Source organism: Chelon labrosus (assembly GCF_963514085.1).
Source record: "Chelon labrosus genome assembly, chromosome: 6".
NCBI classification, from domain to species: Eukaryota; Metazoa; Chordata; class Actinopteri; order Mugiliformes; family Mugilidae; genus Chelon; species Chelon labrosus.
The window spans coordinates 25198515-25215084 of record NC_140342.1 but is presented as its reverse complement, the minus strand read 5'-3'; the positions used below and the strand labels follow the sequence as shown (position 1 = coordinate 25215084).

General features: G+C 43.5%; 1 protein-coding gene across 3 annotated transcripts in view; it reads left to right on the top strand.

Moving 5' to 3' along the window:
- LOC311489226 (nuclear receptor coactivator 2-like) overlaps positions 1-16570 on the top strand; it is a 49675-nt gene that overhangs the window by 4111 nt on the left and 28994 nt on the right. For 2 of the 3 annotated variants that reach the window (XM_084546200.1, XM_084546199.1), the window contains exons 1-2: positions 4278-4382; positions 15773-15886. In XM_084546200.1, coding sequence (XP_084402326.1) covers positions 15792-15886 — 95 coding nt within the window. In that variant the 5' untranslated portion in view covers positions 4278-4382; positions 15773-15791. Of the gene's footprint in view, positions 1-4277; positions 4383-15772; positions 15887-16570 lie in introns of those variants that run through there. The other variant, XM_084546198.1, reaches the window with a different exon arrangement.

The following is a 16570-nucleotide window of genomic DNA, read 5'->3' as shown; positions in this document are numbered from 1 at the left end:
CATGACTCCTCTGAAAGCCTCCTGCGGTGCCTGACCACCATAATCACTGTAATATTTCCTCAGCTTAACATATCTAGAGCCAAAACATTAAAACCGCCGACAGAGGAAGTGAATAACGTTGATAATCTTTTGTCAGTTCAACGTTCTGCTGGGAAACTTTAGGACCTGGCGTTCATTCATTCATTCATTCATTCATTCATTCATGTGGATGTCACTTAGACATGTAGCACCCACCTAGACCAGACCAGACCAGGCTCAGCTGTTTTGCAAAGCTCCGATAAAGGCGGTAGCTTAAACCGATGCAAAATAAACCATATGTTCTGTACTGGAGCCGTACTCCAGCAGACTGAGCCGTTGTCATGATTTGTTTTTAGGATTCAGTGACTCTAAACGGGCTGCACACAGAAATAAACTATGAGACTGCGGATTTGTAAAATAATCGAAGCGATGAACCGGTCTAAAACTACCTATATTGCTGCGTACGCCTTGCTTAAATAAGATTTATGAATCCAACAGAGCAACAAAGGCTGCGTTCTGTCTTATTTTCGTCCTCCTGACAGGCTCGGAAGAAAATGTAATACCGGTGACCTCTGACATATTGTGCTAATGGTTGATCCTGTCAACGACGGTCTTTACGTATTAGCGTCAGAAGAAACATAGAGAAGGAACTTGTGCTTGCAGCCTCACTTGACCTGAGCTTTGAACCCAGACTACCTCCGCTCGCAGGTTGGTTGCAGTCGATATTGGCTAAATATCTAAAAAAGCTGCTTGGCGTTAAACTCCGGTTGCATGTCGGAGTGAAAACGCGAACTTGCGTCAATAAGGAACGAAACACCCAGTCATCCGTGCAGCCGTCTGCAGCGCCTTCCTATGTGCAAACCATAGTGAAAGCTGCTGCGCAGGGCTGGAGCACCTGGGAGCCAAGTGTGGCAGGTTGCATAACAAGTGCTAATTTGGTTAGCTGGAGCTGACGGTGGCTGTAATTCTCCAGCACTATGACAGCAGGGCTGAGTTAGAGAGAGAGAGAGAGGGAGGGAGAGAGGGAGGGAGAGAGGGAGGGAGGAGGCGCCACAGGGCTCCAGTCGGATAATACAAGCTAATAGCGTAACGAGCTTTTGCTGAACAAACGGAGGCCGTTGCCAGCGCTAATTGTGGTGTTTGTCACCACCTTTTGATTTCATCGTCGCTAAGATGACGGTGAGGAAGTTAAACGGCGTTGGAGCCAAAACTAATACGTTATTCTTTTCACACACGACTCTAGAAGAATGATATTCATCTTTTTATCAGTTATTAAATTGAGGAAATCCCTATGAAATTAAACAAGTTCTTTTTCTTTCGTCTGACGCCGTCAAAGACAGTTTGAGGATACTGAGGCCGATGTGTGTTTTCATTGAGCGTCTCACATCTGTGGCTGGAGGCTGGAGGCTGCGAGGCTGCGAGGCGTCCGAGGATAAAGGGCGGACAGACGGACAGATCTTTGAAAAGCCTTAAAGAGAAGGACCGAACAAACCCGACTCGATTTCAATTTGTGATCGACAGTCGATGGCGTTCATTTTTTACAATAAAAATTAGATCCATCACCGTCCGTGAGTCATCGGTGCGTTGTTCTGCAGAAAGAGCGTCCTTGCAAAGAGCGCAGTGTTTATACACCGATCAGGCATAACATTATGACCACCTTCCTAATATTGTGTAGGTCTCTCTTGTGGTGACTCATCAGAGAATGGACATGGGCCTTCTGAGGGTGTCCTGTGGTGTCTGGCAACACAATGTTGTTAGTGGGGGGCCTCTGAGGGGAGGGGCCTCTGTGGATCATCCCACAGATACTTGATCAGTTTGGGACCTAGTGAATTTGGAGGCCAGGTCAACAAGTAACATCCACACCAATGAACGCCAGGTCCAAAAGTTTCCCCGATTGTCACAAGATGATCAAAGCTATTTACTTCTCCTTGCCAGTGGTCATAATGTTGTGGCTGATCGGTGTATGTACAGTTATGTGCCTCGCGGTTGCGGCCAGGATTACGCGACTGTGGTCAGCTCCTGTTATGTGGTCGTACTGTAAACCAGCTCAGGGCCCAGGGTAGCCGTGGATGTCTGCGTTACCATAGAGCTGCTTAGTAACAGAAATTAATCACAGGCAGGAAGTAGGTCGTCTCTCTTTGTGGCTCTCATTGACTTTCTGTGGCTCCCTCTCGCTCTTCCCTCTCTCTCTTGTCTTACAGTATGTGCGTGCGTGTGTGCGACTGCTTCACTGTGGTCTTGTATGCAAATAAATAACTGAAACCCTCCGTTGCTAAACTGCGAAATTAGCTGTGCAATTTGTGCGTCTTTGTTTTTTTTTTTCTCTCCTTCCTTCCTAAAGTCTCACTTTACCCCGGGACCAAGTATTTATTTTTCAAATCAGTCTCCAGCTGTTTATTTACATGTTTTCTTCTCAAATGCATCTTAAAAACTTCAGTCCTGTTGTATAATGTGATCTGTGAACTGCTCTGCACACAGAAGGAAAATTATGAGACTGAAAGAAAGAAATAAACCTCTTTTTCCTGGTGGTATTATTATTATTATTATTATTTATTATGTATTATTTTTTTATTATCATGGTGATCAAACTCCACCATGTCTCTCAGGACTGTGTTTCAAGTTTCAAGTGCTCAAAAAAAAAAAAAAAAAAGCTTGCATGAACATTTGTGCTTGTGCAATTTGCAAAGCAGTTTTGTGGAGATCAGCTGTCCATCCCTCCTACACAGACACTGACACACTCCGATGCACACACACACACACACAGTGACAAATGCACGCAGCTAACTCAGCGCTGGCAGGTGCATGTTGAAGGGCTGCGCGGTTTGAATGTGACTGTGTCCAACTGACCGAGAAGGCTGTCTTACATATGCACACACACAAATGCGCACACACACACTCGGTGTACAAATCGAAGGGGGTGGAGGCGGGGGGCGGCAGATGTTTCGGATTTGGCCGCTGACCAAAAAAAAGCTAACTTCTTCTTTTTTACTGCTTTTCATTTTGTGTTCTTGATTACAGTAACTTTCTTCACACAAGCAGCGTCCCGACTGTGACGACAAATTCGGCAGCTTTCGAATCGTGGGGGTTAAACTTTTAAGCGGCGACGCGGAGATGTCGTCAGCTCTCGCCGCCGCCGCCGTCGCCGCCACCGTATTTCCCACGAATAAACCTCTGTTTTTGATTCACCCTGCACCGTTTTCTCCCAACAAAACCTGCACGACCCTGGTTAGAACATCTTCGACGACAAAAAAGCCTGAAAATTAAAAAAAAAATAAATTATGATGGCAGTAAGGAAGTTCATATTCAGTCAGTTTCTTATCAAGAATGTTTAGTATGTGAAGAAGGAAGAAGAAGAAGAAGAGTGTGATTCAACTGGAGAGGACATGTGACGTGTAACGTTTCCTGAAAGTTTTTTTTCTGTCTTTTTTTTTTTTTTTTACCAGATTACAAAAGATAAGGTGGGACGACACAGAGCGACAGACACCCAGTAACCAGGTGTACTCTTTCAGCGCCTTGTGAATGTCTTTGCTCCAGGCCACGGCAATTTGATCTGGTGTTTGGACTCTTCAGTGGCCACACATGAAAATAAAAGAACATGCTTTTTATATTTTATTATTATTTTATGGTCGTCAAAGAGGGGTTTTAAGTGCTTCCCTGAGATAATGTGAATCCAAGCCAGTGGGAACTCGGTGAACCCGGTACGGCACCATACCGGTCCGGGTCAGCCTCAAAAGATGGCCTCGTCGCCGTCTGGGAAGAAGCTGCAGGTTTTCTTGTTTTTGTGGAAAATTGTGAGATTTCCAGCACGGCCGGTGGCGCGATCGCTGGGTTACGCTGAGGCAGAATATGTACCGAGCGCACACACTTTCATGCATCTGATCCTGGGTGTGGTTCCAAGGTTGCGCTCGAGTGAAACGCATCACCTCGCCACACCGCAGGAGTCACGCCGTCACCGAGGGCGCCCCAGCCCTGAAAACACAATATTATTCATCGGGTTCAGCGTTCAGATATGATCAGAAATTCCTGTGCTGATATTCATTGTGCATTTACAGGAATGTTAGCGTACTAGTTCTGGGCGGTATTACTCAGCCTGCTGGAAACAGTTGTGCATTGTTTATGAGGAAAATAATGCAAGCAGGGGTTGGTTGTTTCAGCTCGGTTGAGTAAGCTTGGATTTTGGGCACGTGAATTTGAAAGATGGAATTTAAACGAAGTGTCAGAGTGGGGAGTTTGTACAGCGGAAAAACAAAACGCCTCTCGACGTATTTCTCATCATTCGTGTGTTTTCTGTCTTGCAGTGAGGACTGGATGATGTCGCAATGTGACTTTTTGTGGACGTTTACCCACGATGCTTTGCATATGAGGTGAGTGAGCGCTTTAAAACATGTTCTTGCAGGTTTTAAAAGTCTATTTTTACCTTTCCGTGTCATAAAACTCGTCCTTTGCTTCATTTTGAACCCTAAAATAAAGTTTTGGTTGGTTTTTATTCTTTCTGTGTAAGGTCAGTGACGACAAAGAAGATTTTTTTTGGGATTAAAAACACAAATTCTGAGCAGGTATTAAATGTAGAATCTGATTTCGAGTTCTTCGCTTTTGAAGTAAATCGCACCGTAGCGCCACACCGGGCTCATCAAAAAAGAAGAGGTAAGGTCATGAGAACGTCAGAACCAAAAAGGCACCGGTGTCTGATCAAAGGTTGAGAAACCATGTCAGAGTTTATACAGCAGAGTGTCGAAACTGGTTCCCTGAGACTGCAACAAGCTGATAAAGCAAATAGGGACATCCTGACATGGCAACATGGAGGCGAAAACAGAGAAAGATGTGCGTGCTTAAGTGAGAGAGACAGTTAGCATGACAAATTGTATGTGTGTGTGTGTGTGTGTGTGTTTGCGTGCTTCAGTCAGTCCTGTTTGTGTGAACACATGGTAGCTGTGTGTGTGTGTGTGTGTGTGTGTGTTTGAAGTAAAGCAGCTTCCACCAGCACTTTTGTGAAATTACCTTTCTCTCTCTCTGTCGTCGTACTTTTCTCTCACTCATTTAACTTGTGTTTCCTCTCATCTCTCTTAGTGTGAGGCTAAAGCAGGGCCGATGCTTGTTACGTCAGTGTTTTCCGAATCAGTGTCGTTTTGCTGCAAAAGCGCGAATCTTAAAGAAAAGCGGGAATATTTAGACGTCTGTATGCTTTTGGCCCCGCGGTTTATGTCTATTTACGGAGCCACACTTCCTGCTTTTTGCTCGTATTCTGCTAATAATCACGTCAATCAGAACAGACTTTGAACCAATCAGATTGAGAAGGTCCGTAAAAACCTTTTAATAATTCTTTTAATTATAGGAAAATATTAGCTCCTATAATAACCACTTGATCTGGTGGTTTCTGTCTTTTCTTTCTGGACACATGGAGGTAGCAAAATAGATAACACTATTACAACCCACAGCGTAAATATTACATTTAAAATTAGGCAAAAAAAAAAGCCATTAGTGGAGAGTTTCCACAACCAATGTGCGGTGTGGTTGATGAATGAAGACCATGAACCATCCAGAGGTGTTTGCACTGTCGCTGCAAGGCCAGTGGTGGTGCATAGAGGGACGTCACAGAGGCTTTAAAAGCGTAAAAGACTGAGTAAAGTCATCTGTTATATTCCTGAGGCATGTAAACTTTCATTCAGCGTCCGTTTACGCGTCAAAGATTCAAGGATTCGAGGATTTGAGGATTCTTTATCGTCGTTTCAACACATGTTGGTACGTGGGATGGAACGAAATTTGATTCTCTGGTCCCCGATTCAAGCCATAAGTAAAAAGTATAAATACAGAATAAAATTAGCTAACTAAATATAGAACAAAATAGCAAAAAGTGTATAAATATCGGCAGCACTGTAATAGCTGGAGATTAACTGCGATGAATGACACAGTAATATCCAGGAGTCATGATCAGAATGAGTTCAGTTGGGTTGAAGAAATATTGTCCGTGTAAATGTAGATAGTGACAGGAGGGTTCATGATTGGACAAGAGGGAGGAGCTGGGGTGGAGCGAGGGGTTTGATCCGATTAAGAACCGAAGGAACCTCAATTTCAGGCCTAATATCTACTTGATTAAATATTCAGAACAAACTCCACTGATTAGTTTTGAATGGGAGTTTACTGGAGTTAAAGAGTTTTCGGGGCCGGCATATTATCAAGTCAGAGAACTCAACTTTGTCAGTATCACCTGTCCTAACATACAGGTGCATATTTGACCTCTTGCTGGTCTTTTTTTTCTTTTAACTTTTCCACATCAGCCTTTTAAGTTGTTAAAAGTGTCGAACGGAGCAGTAAAAGGCTTATTTATTTGGCCATAAACATGATTCTGTGCAGACTTATTTGTTTATTGATGAATATCCGTTAAAGGTCAAAAAGAAAGAAAAGAAAAAACGCTTAAAAACTAATGAACAATACCTAGAAAGGCCTAGAGAGAGAGGGAGGGAGGGAGGGAGGAAGAGAGAGGAAGAGAGTTTTTTTTTTCCTGCTCTGGACGTCGACTAATAGGAGGGAGGAGTGAGTGAGTGTGTGTGTTGTGGGAGGAGACAGGGGAGGAGTGTGTGAGAGTGTGTGTGTGTCTACGTGATGGGGGGAGGGGAAAGAGGGAGGGAGGGAGAGAGAGAGAGAGAGGGAGAGAGGATTTGTGGCATGTAGTTTGTCAGCTGTCATTAGACACAGATGACAAACACACAGGAGTAATCTCACGGAGGAGAGAGGGGAAACACAAAACGACTGACTATATGTAACAGCAGCGCTGCGTGTACGTGTGTGTGTTTTGCGTGTGTGTGCATGCGCTGACTGGCTGCCGTGTGTTGGTTTGAACCAGCGTTTCCGCTCAGCCGGCATGGGATGTTTTGCCGGCTCTGGACTGGTTATGGACTGGTTTCACTGAAGCGGAGGTAAGTGGCTATGAGACACCGCTCTGCTCTTGTTTTATATTTCGGTTTAAAGACGCGGCCGTTGAGCGACGCTCGAAACTAATAAATGAAATGAGTTTAGAGGCGATTATGTTCTACGCTGACACTATAAAACACATCCATGTTTAAAGGGAACTGATGTAAACAAACCTTCTTACCGTCAGACGAAGCTAAAGCTCATCGTTAAACTGCTGTTACGGATCATGGTTCATAATAAATTGTAGGAAAATATATGTTTTATTAAACTTGTAGAGCTACAGACGTTCCAATTATTCTAATAGACTATTTTAAGTTCTGATAGCATGAGTAATAGAAAACCAGTTGCAGTGATGCTCAGAGTAGGTGCAACTCCCTTAGTCAGACTTGGACTTTGAGTTGTCATGAATTGTTATTGTGGTTTTGACACTGTGTGTTGTGAGGGGAGTGGTTATGAATGACTGGTCACGCACACACGCACACACACACACGGCAGGAGTGCGCAGTCAGCAGGCCTGAAGCCGCTCTGTCACCTGAGGTCTAACCAGAACAACTGTTTACTCAGTTCGCTCCGCTCCAATAACAACTGTTGTTCAAAAAGTCATCCAGAAAGCAGCGGCGTGACAGAATGTGTGGAGGTGAATTTATTCAGAGGAGAATGAATGCGATAAAAAGAAAAAGAAAAAGAAAACGCCCGTTGCAGAGTTTCACAATGACGAGTTCACATTTTGATAAAACTTGTATAAAAGTTGGAGGACTTTTTAATCTTCCCAGCAGGTAAGGCGTCAGTTTAACAAACACACAGGATGTTACATTTCCACTGCAGAAACAGGAGAGTTCTGTGAAGTCACTAACGTGTGACTGTATGGTAATTTTCTCCCGTGACAATAGCTGCGTCTGTAGATAAGTCAATCAGTGATCAGAGGGTGGATTTTGACCTCCCGGCCAGAGGAACAATGTGCAACTCCAGCAGTGACTCTTAAAGTGTTTTTGCTTTCGTTTTGTCTTGTGTTCCTTTTAAAGCTGCGTGACTCATCTCTTAATTTCTCTCATTATATCACAAGCGGAAGCGTATTGCGGATTTTTATTTATTATTGCAAAGGAAGCTGGGTTTTGCCGTATCAGCGCTCAAAACATTAAGCAGCGTTAAGCGCGTTAAATGTTTTATTCGATTTTCCGTCGTATCAGAAATGAAGCGGCCGTGAAGCCGAGGAGACGCGGAAATCGTGCGAATGTGGAGTTTGTGTCCAGATTTGGTGACTGTGGAGCGTTTGTGTATGTCGTGCGGTGCTTCAGTCGCTTCGCGGGGCATGACGAGAGAGCAAGTGTCACTGACAATAAACAAAGCCTCTCTCTCTCTCGGGCTTCACTCTGATATCCTGTCTGTGTTGGCTATTTTGCATCTTGAACACTCTACTTTGCCATCTTTGCTGCGCTATAGATTACACCAGCTACACTGACAGCTTCTACAATTAGTAGAAACAAACTGTACGTATCCTTTGGTGCGTGGTTTCTGTGCGCACATGTAGAAGAATATTGGTTTCCTGTGTGTCTTAATGTGCCTGCGCATTAGTGTGTGTGTGTGCGTTTGTACTCACAATTGAGTTAGCATCCGGGCAGCCGTGTTCAATATTATTGATTCTGGTCTATAATCGATCAGCCTCTCGCGTTACATGAAGCTGCACATGCAGAGTAATGAGCGTCCCGCTGGGTGAGTGGCCTGCAAACAAGCCGTCAGCTTATTTATTTTGGTTGCGACTCCACTTTTGATCACCTTTCAGTCAAATGGTGGATTTTCTGCCGTTTCGGTTGAGTCCCTGCATGCGACACTATTCCTGACAAATCCAAAGACAGAGGTGTGCAGCTGATTCAGGAATGTTAGAAAACGAGCTTTGCGTTTTTAATTGACCAGGTCACACTACACTATGTAAGTTTGACTTGTGCAAATACCAATTAGTCGTCTTTGTTTAGACAAAGAGGGATGCAGTCGGGGTGGCCTGAAAAAAAAGAGCACTGGTTGAAGTGGGTCAATTTGTACAGCTTGGATTTTACGGGGGACTCACTTCTCAGCACACATAAAGGCGTTTGCTTTCCATTCCGGCACACCAGTGTCAGGAGTCTTTGGAAACTTTGACAATCCAATAAAGAGAGCCTGGGCTGCCAGGTGGTTGGAGAGGGTGACCAAATGTTAGATATACAAAACTGGTTGTCGATCTGACAAAGGTCTGTGTGTGCTGGCCCTCGGGACGGACTTAAACACTTGAGCTGCTCTGCGAGGGCAGCGGTTTTGCATGAAAGAGAGAGGACTGTCAGGGCTGCAGTGGAAATTGAGAATTTGCAGCGACGTCCCTTTTGAGCAATGATTTTGAGAAGATTCTTGAATGTAATTGAGAGGTACAGAACCTAAAACGAACAAAAATTCAGAAATGTTTTAAGGGTTAATTCATCAGTTCAACTAATTTACGTTGACTGATCAATACCTGAATTCTACAGTTTGATGAAGCATGTAAGGCTTCAAACTGATGGTGTTGTTGGATGGTATTGTGACCTAAATTGTTAGATTAGCTCTTTGGCTAAATATATATGTGTGTTAATTAAGCATTCTATGGAAAACGTCCAATTAGACCCCACCCAAAAAGGCTTAATATAAGCAGGCGATGAACTAGTAAATAATCTGTTTATTTTATTTTAAATTTTGGTACATTTCTATCAAGACCATAATTCACATATTATATATGTATGATTCATTTGTGATTCATACTCCACTGTATCCTGGATAACGTGCAGTATTGGGCAGAAATTTGGGATCAGAGCTGAGAAATGTTCTTAAAGTGAAATGTGCCCCTTGTGTGGTCATAAGAGGAAAACATTTCTTAAGGGACGTAAACACAGGAAGTGATAAGTGATAGTGTGGCAACACGAGGCCATGTACAGTGTTCAACATCATACACGACTTTGGTTCCTGACACCATATTCACCGTTCTGATGGCGGGCCTGGAGTGTCGGGTGGTCCCACATGGAGTGGGGGAGTGACGGTGGGGTTCATTGTTGACGGTATTTTCTTTTGAAAAGTGGTGACACAACCAGAAGAGCTAGTTCAGTCGATAGTCTAGGAATAATATTTGTTTGTCTCAATATTTCGGTTGGGAAATATGGGATTACCTAGGCAACCAAAGCCTGGAATATAGTGACCAGCCAGCTGTCTGAAAAGACAAAAGTATGCAATAAAATAAAAGTAAAAGACTCTAAATACAGCACTTTATTTTAAATATATATTTTTATATTGAGCGACATTTAGTTTTCTTTCGAACATCTAAGTTTGCACTCAGCAACACATAAGTCTTACGTCGTCAACATTACGAACATAACTGAGACACAGTCTTGATTCTACATCTATCAAACGTTTTCATGATCAGGTCTATAAACTGGAGGAGTTGCTTTTTGTTGGCGGATGGTGGAGTGCCTGCTACTTAGTAGCCTAACTGGTAACTTGTGTTTGTGTTCTCTGTGTTGTGTTAGCTAAGATAAACATTTCATTGAAAGTCTAATATGGTTTGAGTTTTCTAGGAGTCTCTGTCGACCCTCAAGGCGTCAGACGAAGCAGCAGTACAGGTTTCGCTCCACTGCTGCCTCACAGTGCATCTGTTCTGACACGTCTCTTTGTTAAATTAATAGCTATGTAGTAGTTATGTTGTGGTTGTTGCCTCCACGTCGAATTGATGTTGTCGTCCAGAGATATAAAGCGGTTGTCTCCGGCAACGGGCGATAAGCCGTCGTCCATAAAACCAGCGGCTCAGAGCAGCATCACCGTGGCACCGAACAGCCGAGATGTACATAAAGAGATTGGACATATTGACATGGTCGCGCCAACGCATAAAGATGCACTGACACACAAACCGCTGTGCATATGTTGCTGGCCCTTGGTTCTTAATCCAGCCACAGCAGGGCATTAAATCTACTTTATGTTTGTGTGTGATGGGTTTGCTGTATTTTAGACAGAAGCTTAAACACCAAAGGGAGGTGGTGGGTCCTCAGCATCGCTGTCAGACACACTGCTGAATCTTCACGGTTGGTATTTGGTGCTGGTATTGCTTGTCAAATTTTGAGACTTCTTTGCATATATACAGTATGTACGTAAGCGGAAGTTCATTTTTCTAAAGTAGGTAAACATTTCTGATGACATACAAGAAAATAAATTGCATAAAATACACTAATCTTTGGGGTTAGGGTTAGGGTTAGGGCTAGGTAAAGGGTTAGGGTTAGGGTTAGGGACTTTCCTGTAGTCAGGAGGCAGCTTGGTGTAATATCTATGAAATCATTGATTTATATAAAGTCTCACTGGCTGGCTCATGCATAACAGTAAGTTATAGACTCAGTTCATTTCTGGGAATAAAAAGCCTGACATTTAAGGTGTTATCACATTAACTATACAGATAGAGGTTTTCCACTCTCCCTGCAAAAAATGCATTAGCTCTAATTGTGTGGTGTCCGTCTGCGTGGTCAGTGTTGTTGTTTTTTTTTTTGTGTTAACATGCTCAGAACCTCAATTAGTCTGCGAGCTAAGGCCTGATCATGACTCATTATGTTAATAACAACCCATAGTGAGTTCACTTCCATGACAACTATCATTTTGTCAGGCTTCTCATGAATATTGTGATCATCACGTCTTCCCAACCGGTTCTTCGGTTTCCCAGCGCTTTTCTGTTAAACAGCATGTCTCGTTATGGTCTTTACTTTACTGACAAACTTTACCAGACTTAATGTGCTTTTTTATATTTTTTAATTACTGCTAAAACGTATTGGACAGCCCGTTGTTTCCATCTCTTTCGCCCCGCCTGACTTCCATCTGGATGTAATCTGACACTTACCTGCTGCCTGTCCTCCTTAGCACACTAGGAGGTGGAAACCACAGGGATTTTCCTCGAAGGCTGACAGACGAGAAAGACAGTTTGCGGTTATATAAACGAAAACATGCCTGAACCTATGTTCTGACTGCGGGTAAGGGTGATTAAGCACAATTTAGGTCCGCGGTAAAGCACCTTAAAGATGTTCAAGACATACTATAGGTTCCCGAGGTGATCATTTTCATTTAAATTCATTATTTATTGTGTCAAAAAAAAATTGTTTTTAACAAGTAAACAACAAAAACAGGTCACTGATATGTCCTTTTCTTTTTTTTTTTTCTTTTTTATGAACCCAAAACCAACCCACTAAGGAGGAGTAGGTGGTTTCTACTGGAGACAAAGTCCACTTAAGCAGGCAGTGATCAATCCTCGGCTTTAATTCCTTAATGGCTGGTTTGACCCTCTGGCCTCGTGTCTTCTCTGCAGATCAAATTGTTTTTAAATGGCTTCACTTTGCGAAGCTCTTGGCTCCTCTGATTGCATTAGTATCGGGGTGAAAGGGGTAAAGGCTTTTGTCGCAGCCTACATTAGCGTTAATTCACTGTGTGTGCCGTGTGTGCGCCTCCCCATATGTTTTTGTTTGCGAGTGCGGCCGAACGTGGATGCACTTCAGACACCGATGGAAATCTTGAAGTGATACCAGGTGGATGTGAGTCCAGTGAGTTTGTGAGTGAGTGTGAGGTTGATTGAAACGTTTGACAAGGCTTTCATCTATTTCTAAGGTCACCCAGTTGCACTCGAATAATGAAAACTCTTATCTACCTTAACTTTCTGCCAAAAAACAAAAAGGTTGATAATACCTTAAGGTTTAAAACTAATATTGTACTTTCGAAACTTTTCTTACTTGACTCTAATTTATGATGATCTGGGCAGATTCAGTGCATATTGAAGGGTGACCTAAGCCTAGTTCTGCCTCTAGGTCTACCTTAAAATAAAAATAGATGCTTAAGATAGATGATTTCATTGTTAAAGAAGAACATTTAAAGTCTGAACCACTTTATATATACATGTGCTACTTGCAGTAGAATTTAAAAGGTCTTGAATAAACGTGAAAACACTGGCAAACAAAAATATTCCCAAGGTAACATTCAGGAAACCGTCAGTGGAGAAGGTGGACATCCATTCCTACTCCTATTATAGAAAGTAGCTTGAGCTAAGCTTGCTAATCTCTTCAACAAAGATACATTAATACATATTGATGGATGATCTAAACTGGCAACAGCCAAACTGGCCTGGATTTACCTGCTTCGTCTTTTCAAAGCTAAGAAACTGCACAGCTTAACCATAAGACAGCTCCTTTGGGGCTGGAGCCAATCCCAGCTATCGTTTGGCAAGGGGCGGGGTAACGTCCTGAAACAGGTCATCAGTCCATCGCAGGGCTTACACAAAAAAAACAACCATTCACACTCAAACGTACGGCCAATTTGAATCACCAATTAACCCACATGTGTGTCATTGTTTTGGAGGAGGAAGCATTCATTGTGAGATACGCCTCTTACATATTGACGACTTAAAGTCTTTGTCTCCTCTTGACCGTTGCAGCAGACTCAAAACGTGACAAACAAGTCCTTCTCTGGTTTTAGACTCACTTGTTTCTCACTCAAACAGACTTTCAGGCTTTAAGAGTGACTTTTGACTGATTCCCAGGCTTGAGGAGCGACCATATGGGTGGAATTGACATTTGAAAAGATGGTGTATGAGTGGACTAGGATCTGAGATGTTTCCCTGTGCATTTGTGGAGCAGTCAACTCACAATATATGATCAGTCATAGAGCGGTATTGATGGTATTAAATGCTTGCATAAACGTTTGCAACTGCAGATTTGTAATTTTGCAATTTATGTGCAGAAAAAGTCGCGCTAGCTGCTCTGTGAGGTTATGTGTTTTTGTGTTTAGCATGTTAAATCCTCCCCATAGTTTAGTGTTCAGGTGGTAGTAGAGGAGAAGTCAGGGGATCTCCAGAGTCATTAGTGGACGCCGTCTGGGAACTTTGCCGGCACCACATCACGTGCTTTGTCAAATATTTGTACCCGTGCAGCAGCTGGATGTAAAGAAGTTCCCCTGATGCAGTCAAACTTTTGACTGCTGGTGGTGCTAGAGCAAAAGTCAGCAGATTACTTGCAATTTATTTTAGATTTTTTCTTTTAAAACCTTGAAGGACGGCACCAAATTTCATGTCGGTGAATTCTGAAGTTGTCGAGATATTCAGCCTGAACCGAGCCGGTTAATATTCTTATCCCTGAAGTCACACTGCTAGCATGGCTAAAGATTGGCTGATGGCTAGATGTGTTGATAGCTGGCTGACTGGTGATGATAACAGCTGATTAACAAGGCCTCTCCTTGTGTTCTGGGATCTATCACCACCACTGAGCCAAACCACTTGGCAGAAACTATTTGTTGTACTTGTCCAGATATTTTTTGTTTTTTCGTGTGCGACATTCGGCCCTTTTCCCTTCCCTTCCCATCTCCTCTCTTCTCCTCTTATCGTGTAATTAGGCCATATTTCCCTCCTTCCTCAGGCCTGATTATTCAGAACAACAAATGCCCCTCCCCTCATTTTTCTTTTCTCCCTTCACCCCCCTCCACTTGGATCGTTTTACATTTGCGCTCGCCCGGCTTGGTGAGAAAATGTTTTCCCTCTCCCTTCTTCTATCCTCTCTCTTTCTCACCTCCTTTATTTACTCCCTCCCTCTCTTCCCCTCTCCTGTTGTTTTCTGTCTCTCTCCCTTATCCCTCTTTCCTGCCTTCATCTGCACAGTATCAGCCCCACTGACCGGCGGTTATGCAACAGTCAGGTGATGTGTTGGCCCGTTGAAGGCCCTTAAAGGCCCACTGTCCTGACAGATTCAGCTTCTACCCTGCTTGCAACCGTTCCCCTGGCTTTGTGTTGATTTGTTAATCAATCGACTCTTTTTATTCCCTGAACACTTTACCTAACAACAAAAATTAAATTTGCAAGGCCTAAACCACTGCCACTGAGACGTCTGACTGATCTGTAATAAGAATAACTCGTAGATCTGGTAGAACTCCTCGTTCCACGGAGACAAACACAGGATTGGCGGTGCTGAGCCGACAACACAAGTCTAGTCGCCGGTGTTTGGTAGAAGGTCTAGCAGCATGAGGTGACCATATGGTGTAACTTTCCCTGCCAACGAGTGTTTGAGGGTTTTATTATCTTCCCACCTACACATACCTCTTCTTTTATTTCTTTTTCAATACTTTTTAGGACGACAAAACAAAAAAAAAAAACTCCCACTGACTGGACCGTCAGCTCAAGCGGCAGATATGTTTGTGCAAGAACAGTGTGAATGCCGACATGAATTATCTATTTCTATCTGAAGTAATTATTGACACCTACTGTATTCCCAGTGGGCCTCCCACATTATTGCATGTGGGCACTTTACAATGGTACATTGTCTTTTATGAGTCACGCGCCCCCTCCCCGCTCTGATTAGGCGCCGTGCAGGTTGTGTACATCTTCAGCACATTAATTCCCGCCTGTTGGTAATATTGTGGCTAATAATGCGGTGAGAGTGTTTGAGAGGAGCGAAGGGCCCTCGTCGCTGTCTGTTTATGACGTTTTTAATTTCCATAACGCTCACGAGCACTTGTGCCTCATGGAACCATTGCATCTCGAATAAAAGCATCCTCAGTATGACGTGACCAGTCGTTAGCATATCAGTAAATTGCCAAGTTCTATGGTCTTGCACTCTAGCTGCCAGTGTGTAAATATTATAACAGGCACCTCCACTAACTGATCTGCATTTGCATTGTTCAAACAGGTCCACGTTTATTACTGCTGCGTCTTATATAAACTGTTTGAAGGTTGCTGCATCAGAATGGCAAAACATCACCTCGGACCACGTTTTAGTTTATGCTGCTTCAACAGTAGTTATGACCATATAATGCTCTCTTTCATCTGTCTATTCTGTTCTCTGTCTAGGTGCTGATATTTGCTGAAGATGAGTAGCGAGGGGGGGGACACCCCAGAGCCCCCAAGAGGCGGGGTGGCGGCTCTGAAGAGGAAGGACTGTCAGTCGGAGCTCCTGGGGCCCAGGTGAAAACCTTCATCCATCCCACAGCCTCAGTACATCACGTACCACAACCGTGTTTCTGTTTAAGCCTCTAACATTATACATTTCTCTGGACTTTTTAAAGTTCTTGGTACTCTCAAGCCTAAATGGTTTTCATAAGTAGACGGTTCATTCATTTGCTGGAGTCGGGCCGTCCCTGAGCATCTTTGAACCCTAGTTTTTGTAGAGGGTCCTGCACGGTTGGTGTTGGTCGACCGCTGTGAGCACAGCTTTTCAGGTTTCACATTCGTCCAGAATTAGGGGGGCAATTAGAGTGGTTGTTTTAGTCAATCGCTCCAACTCCCACATGAGACCTGAACGGCCTGAAGTGAATGCTGCGTTCAAGTGGCATCGGTATAATCGGAAAAACAACATTCTGGCTAAAAAAAATCATTAAAATACTCCCTCGTGTCGGAAAACAACTCGTCAACTCCGTCATGATTTTAGTAGCAGCTGCCATTACCCAGGATGTTACACATAAACCACAGAAACATAAAAGGTCGGAAAAACGACTCTCAAACCGGGAACAGGGAACTTCCGTCACCGCTTGAATGCAGCACAACGTGCATACGTTTGTAAACAAACAACATGGCGGCGGCGGCGGCGGCGGCGGCAGTGTGGGACTTTTTCAAAGTTTCCGAGGATGACATTTCTCTGGCTGTTTGTAA